The sequence below is a fragment of the Poromitra crassiceps genome (assembly GCF_964638095.1).
Source record: "Poromitra crassiceps genome assembly, chromosome: 4".
NCBI lineage: Eukaryota > Metazoa > Chordata > Actinopteri > Beryciformes > Melamphaidae > Poromitra > Poromitra crassiceps.
Genome location: NC_139626.1, coordinates 26,745,639 through 26,752,271, shown reverse-complemented (window position 1 = coordinate 26,752,271; position 6,633 = coordinate 26,745,639). Strand labels below are relative to the sequence as shown.

The following is a 6,633-nucleotide window of genomic DNA, read 5'->3' as shown; positions in this document are numbered from 1 at the left end:
TTCACAGGGATCTCATTTCCTCATTCGGGCTGAGTTTCACCAACTCTCGTCAAGTCAGTACACAGTCCAGCCGGCAGGAAAGTCTCACGGGACTTGACGAGAGTTGGTGAAACTCAGCCCGAATGAGGAAATGAGATCCCTGTGAAGAGTATTGGAAATAGCCCGGGGGTGAATAGCAGTCTGATGTTTCTTTAGGGGTTAATGACGATATGGGTAGAACACGGGAAGAAAACTGTCTATTTACATGGAGGAAAAGCACGCTGCCATGTGGCCCCGACGGAGCGCATTCAAGGACTGGCTTGGAGTACTATTTCGATCACAACAACGCCTACAACGGTCCAAATCGCTGCGGAGAACACTGGGTGAGTCGTCAGATAATAATTAATGTGAGGAGAGGGCTCCAGGTTAAAAAAAAAATGAAATTCTCCTTTAAGATTTGTTTTAAAGGTGTTGACAGATTGTGATGCCCTTAGCTCCCCTGTCAGGCTGTTCCAGAGGCAAGGCCTATTATACACAAAATGCTGCCTCCCCGTAGGTCTCTGTCCTCACCTTTGTGCCAGAGGACCTGCTCTGGAGGGAGCATAGCTTAAAACTGTGGTTCTCAAACGTTTTCACATCAAGGACCCCTAAACTTACACAAATTGATCAGATTTTGTCCCATGGGGCCCCCATCTGATGAGATGGGCCTTTTTCACACCATACATTTTGTGGACAAAAGGCAGGATAAACACATACAACCAAAACATTAATGAGGGCCCCAGCACAGGAATATCTAAATGATTGGGAGTTGGAAACCCTCATTAATGTTTTGCTTGCATTTGTGTTACTTCCTGCCTTTTAGACACAAAATGGTTGCTATGAAAAAGGTTAGTTTTAGCTTTTGTGACAACCCTCCCACTCTCCTGGCCATTTCTTGCAGGAGTCTGGTGTTGGGGTCGTTAGGCTTATTGGGTGCACCTGGGCCCACTGCACTCATTGGGCTTAAGAAGACCTTCAGACCGTTCTGCACCTTTTGTTCTGCTCGTTTGTTTAATGTCGTTTGTGTTGTCTAGTTTTCCCTCCTTAGTTTTAGTTAATAAATTATTGTTTTAACATTTACTTTGGTATTATGACTCTCCTCATTTGTTACTTCCTTGAGCTGGGTTGTAACATATGAGGGAAGTCATACATCACAGTAAAGGTTGAAACAATAATGCATTAACTATACTAAAACTAAGGGAAAATAACTAGACAAGACAAACTACATTAAACAAACGAACAGAGCAAAAGGTGTATCAGTGATTGAGGAGGGAGAGCGACTGAATGGTCTGAAGGTCTTCTGAAGCCCGAGTGCACCGGCCCCGCTCCAGCAAGACAGGGCCAGGAGAGTGGGAGGGTCGTCACACTTTTAGATGTTTTACTACAGAAAGTGTATGAAACCCAGGACCAAAATACATTCTGTCATTGTGTTACTTATGGTTGGAATTCTAGTCAAAATAAATTATTATCCATTTTGCTGGGGACCCCCTGGAACCCCCTCAAGGACCCCATATTGACAACCACTGCCTTAAAAGCATGTCTGATAAGTATTCAGGCGCAAGTCCAATGAGTTAATTGAACACCAATAAAAAGATCTTAAAATTTATTCTAAAACTGACAGGCAACCAATGAAGGGACTTTAGGACAGGTAAGATGTGTGCTCTCTTTCTGGTCTTGGTCAGCTGCTACATTCTAAATAATCTGTAGTGTATTTATGGCTTTCTTAAGTAGACAGGAAAAGAGAGCATTACAGTAATCAAGCCTGCTATATAGTGATAAAAGCATGCATAATGTCTCAGTACCTAAGAAACAGTTGTATTATTTCTAAGATGATAAAAAGCGATTTTAGTAAGATTATTGATGTGGAATTCAAAATTCAAATCAGGGTGTAGAAACACACAGGGGCTTGGTGTTTTAGATTATTAAAACCTCTTATCTTTGTTCAATTTCAGCAGTTACATGTTTTCTCCGAATCTGTGCAGCATAGGTTGAATGGTTGAATGGCTTTAGTTAGAGACTTTAATCCCATACAAACTTGTATTTGACATCTTTCATTTTGTCTTTGTAAACAGCATCAAAGTATTCCGCTTCTGCCACTGTTAACTGGTTTTTCCAGTCTCCAGCGATACCTGAAAAATAACATACAATAAGTGGAACCGTAATGCAGTAAGGGGGCGGTATGTAAATTGATTCCTTGATTTACGGTTTTGCTCATTAGAATGTGGGTAATTTGTTACAGTACTGTGGTATCACATGTATAACAGTATGGAATAGGCACATTTCAAGTCAGGGTATGTATGGTAATTAGAACACAGCTCAACATGGCTGTCGACCACAGCCAATAAACAAAGGAACCACAAATGCAGGTTACACTGAGAGACACACCTTTCCTGAGAAACTCCGACTTGCTCTGGTTCATGAATTCAGAAGAGACCATAGAGTAGTTGGACATCTTGTTCTGCTTCATGTTCTTGAACACACATCGGTCTGCTATCTTCTCCACTGTCTCAGAGTTCAGAGGGATCTGCAGGAACTGGGCCATTCTGGCCACAGAGTCCTTCAAGTCCTGTAACAGAGTAACAGAGCACATCTCAGATTCTTACTAACACAGCACATCTCAGCTTCTCACAATAGCACTGATTTGGAATGTACCTCACCATAATCATTTCTTCATAGGAGATGTACATCGTGTGCTCTTTGTCTGGAGCATTCAGCCAGCCTTTTACATGATCAAACCATGAGCCAAACATAACTGGGGGGACATAAGCATTGCATCATAATGAGTCATTGATTAATTAACTCATCAACTGTCAATGGTACTTTCATAGCAGTAAAGTGTGGCCTTTGATCATTGCCCAAGCTAGCTAGATCTTGATTGCAGCTCTGTCACCCCGCTCTGTCTGTAAAATACAATACAATTGAAGTTTATTGTAGATATACAGATTTATTAAATAAGAACTGTACTTTTTCCATCAAGGAACTTGTGTAGGAACTCGTTCTGTGTGCCTGGGTTGACCAGGTAGGAGGCCATTCCATAGTAGTGAAAGGAAGATGTAAACACATCTCTGGGGTTCCTCATGACATAAATGACCTGAAATGGAGAAATCACATCCATTCATCATTAAGCCATGCTGAGGAAAAGAGGACTCTGCTTGGGTTCAGACTTCAGTGTCTATTGCTTGTTGAAATGCATATATATGGTTCACATAATATGCACTTATTTCTAAATTTTTCCATTATTTTTCGTCTTTACTGCTGCTGTCCTGGCAGCAAGTTGTTGCAACTGTCCCCAAGCTAAGCAGCCATATCAAAACAGACCTCACAACAATATTACATACAACAACATAAGTCATTGTGTGGTACATAAAAAGGGATAGTTCACCAACATACACATTTGTATTACTTCTTTCAACATACATAAGTCATTGTGAGGTAAATATAAGATCACCCAAATAAAAAACATTTGGGGGTGTGTGTGGGGGGTGTTAGCTGTGTCATTTTGGGGTGTCTGTGTGTGTCTTTCAGGAAACCCAGGGTCACAGTTAACATAGAAGCAGGGGAAACACTGAGGGCCCTATGTTCGTACACGCGATATTCCCTATTAATGTGCATGAATGACATCACTGCCAAACTAAATGAATGCCTGCAAAACAGTTTACAGTTTTCAGATATACTACTGATTTTGCAATTCTATAAAGCTGGTTGAAAATTGGCAGAGTGTTCCTTTAAGGTATTATACCTTTGGCTTGGTTTTGAAGAAGGATGGTGGCATCATGCTATAGTGGAAGTGTGTGGCAAAAATACGTGGAGATGGCCTCTGCTCCAGGTTCAGAATGTTGGCCCGGAGCTCCTCCAGCCAGGGGACCCGGTCCCAGTTGGGAAGAGTCTCAACTGAGGCTGGATCACCTCCACTCTGGATCAGAGGAACAATCTCCTGCATCCATGTCGTACCTGAAAGCAGGACAGAAGATGTCGAATTTGAAACTTGCCCTGGAATCTGTCAATCTCCAGTATATTGTAAAATTATAATGCCTATATTGTAAAATTAAATTATAATAATGCAGGTAGACTAAAAACATACAGTAACACATATTTCTGAGATTAACCTGCTCACTCCTGGAAGAATGTTGACATACTGGTTACACGCACGTCAAGACATGCTCTGTCATGATCTGAATGTTCAGTGGTATTTGTCTCAAGCTGCAAGCTTTGTATTTTAATAATTGTGGAAAATGTAAAATGTAAAAAGCAATGTAAATAATATTGCACAATAAATGTCTCAGCTATTTTACAAGGGATTGATGTCCAACAATCATGATGTGTCTTAGTTTCTATCTTTAAACAAACAACTACATAATGTAGCTACGTCTGTCTGAGAATGGCACACTGCTTACCTGACTTGGGGAAAGTCACAATGAGAATGTCATCTGGACGAAAAGAAAACTCCTCGTAGTATTTCAGGCACTCTGCAGGGTGTAGATGTAGAGGGAGATAGACGCCCTTGTACACGGTGTATAACTCTGCCTCTGTCATCATTCAAATGTGGCAAGGGGTAGCTCAGCAGTTGGTGTAGATGTAGTTCAGGCGCAGGCAACTCCCTGTTGAAATGTGTAGAGTAGACTTTGTACTGTCCTTGCTGAGGTGTTGTAACTTCAACTAGACAGCCAGCCAAACTCCAAACAACACAGGAGTCCAGATGACAGGCAGGTCCCTGTTGAACAGTTTGGACTGTTAGGACATAATCAATCAATCAATCAATCAATCAATCAATCAATCAATCAATCAATCAATTTTTATTTAAAGTGCAAAATCACCATGAAGCATGGTCCCAGTATACTATACACTTAAAAGAAAGCATAGGACAAAGTATAACAAACAATGCTCTAAAAATTTATGTTAAAAGAATGTTTACAAATAAAACAAACACAAGTGAGGACCACATTTAAAAACAACAAGTTAAAAGGAGTGTTCGAATACAAATAAAATAAATAAATGAATAAAAACTAATAAAACAGCCACATTAAAAAACATCCCAAATAAAAGGGGTGTTTTAAAATGTGACAACCCCAACCGTAGTTCTAGGGAAGGCCGTAGTGCCGAGAAAGAGTGTTTTCAGTCTTGATTTAAAAATGTCAACTGAACTAGATTCCCTAACATATAGTGGAAGTTTGACATAAGACATTGTATGCATGGCCGTAGCTAGGGTTTGAGAAATACCGATGTCATTTTAGGCGGTGTGGGGGGTCCAGGGGCAGCACCCCCCCCCCCGGCCCCGGTTAGAAAATGTTGTCAAATGTGTAAAATGCTTCAATCTGGTGCACTTTGAGAGCAAAATTAAGAGGCTAGATCTATAAAGAACTACAGACATAGATTAATATCATCTTCACTGTGCTGTTGCTTTACAATGATACAAAAGATAAATGTTTCCCCACATAATATATATTCTGCATACAGGTCACATATGGCAGAATACTGTTAGATTAAATACAATGGCCCAAGGATTTCTGAGTGGTTTTATGTCTGCCCTGATTTCTGAGTGGTTTTATGTCTGCCCTAACCTGACTCTGTCAGACGGGGGCGGTATTGTGGTGTTGTGAACACAATACCGCCTGTTGTAGAAAATTGAAGTTCCATTGGCATTTCCTAATCAATAAGCTATAATTGCATACACATAATTAATGCTATGAGTTATTAGTCATAAGACATGTCACACATGCCAGTCTGGGAGAGTCAGGTTATGTCTGTCCTGGAGGTGGAAAGAGTACTGACAAATCCTACTCAAGTACAAGTATCCGGTGGGCCGGAAAATTCCAATCGGGAGCTGCAAATCGGATGCCAACTTCAGCGTCGTCAAGTATACTCCTTTTCTTCCTCTTCCCTCAGACAAACATACTCTTCTCCCTCTTTCTCTCCCTCAGACAAGCGTACTCCTCTTCTCCCTCTTCCCTCAGACAAGCGTACTCCTCTTCTCCCTGTCCCGGTCTCTCTCTCTGTCCCTGCTCAGGTCAGGCGTGTTGTCTGGCTCATAGTGCGATGAGGCTGGTGAGTTCTGCATGACCAGCAGGTGTACGGGCGACTGGCTGGGCGTGCCTTGGTACTCCTTGGTGGAGTCCTGGTACTCCTTGGTGGAGTCCTGGTACTCCTTGGTGGGGTCTTGGTACTCCTTTGTTGGGTCCTTGCCCCGGCAGTCGTACAGGATGCAGGAGATGAGGAATACCAGGAGCAGGATGACGTAGCTGGCCACCAGGATGATGAGGTTCAGGGTGACAGGGTCAATCTCCAGGTAGAACTCCATGAAGCCCATGTTGCCACTTCACATCCCGCCTGGAGGGGCCAGGTCAAGGAGGGGAAGGGATGGGAGATGTGGGAAAAGAGAGAGAGAACCTTTTGGAGTGAAAGGGATGATGGCGATGCCACGAAAAAGTGAGTCACGAAGGGTGAGGTACAGACAGCTAGCGAGAGAGAGAAGTGTGAAAGACAGCGACTGGGTGGCATCAGAAATGAAAAGAGGGACCAGCTGAGAGAGTGACAGAGAGAGAGAGACAGAGAGAGAGAGAGAGTGACAAAGAGAGAGAGTGACAGAGAGTGAGAGAGAGAGATGCAGTGACAGCAGGG

At 42.4% G+C, this 6,633-nt stretch overlaps 2 protein-coding genes across 2 annotated transcripts; both read right to left on the bottom strand.

Annotated features, from left to right (window-relative positions):
* Nucleotides 1-248: 248 nt before the first annotated feature.
* Nucleotides 249-4,551, bottom strand: LOC310775133 (sulfotransferase 2B1-like; the record flags this gene model as incomplete). The annotated part of the gene is made up of 6 exons (XM_083635228.1): nt 249-2,147; nt 2,404-2,584; nt 2,676-2,770; nt 2,983-3,109; nt 3,758-3,969; nt 4,413-4,551. 6 exons carry the CDS (start codon nt 4,549-4,551, stop codon nt 2,038-2,040), a joined length of 864 nt encoding a protein of 287 aa, XP_083491354.1. The 3' UTR covers nt 249-2,037.
* Nucleotides 4,552-5,965: 1,414 nt separating this feature from the next.
* On the bottom strand, nt 5,966-6,322 carry LOC310774573 (uncharacterized protein; the record flags this gene model as incomplete). The annotated part of the gene is made up of 1 exon (XM_083634662.1): nt 5,966-6,322. One exon carries the CDS (start codon nt 6,320-6,322, stop codon nt 5,966-5,968), a length of 357 nt encoding a protein of 118 aa, XP_083490788.1.
* Between the last annotated feature and the right edge of the window lie 311 nt (nt 6,323-6,633).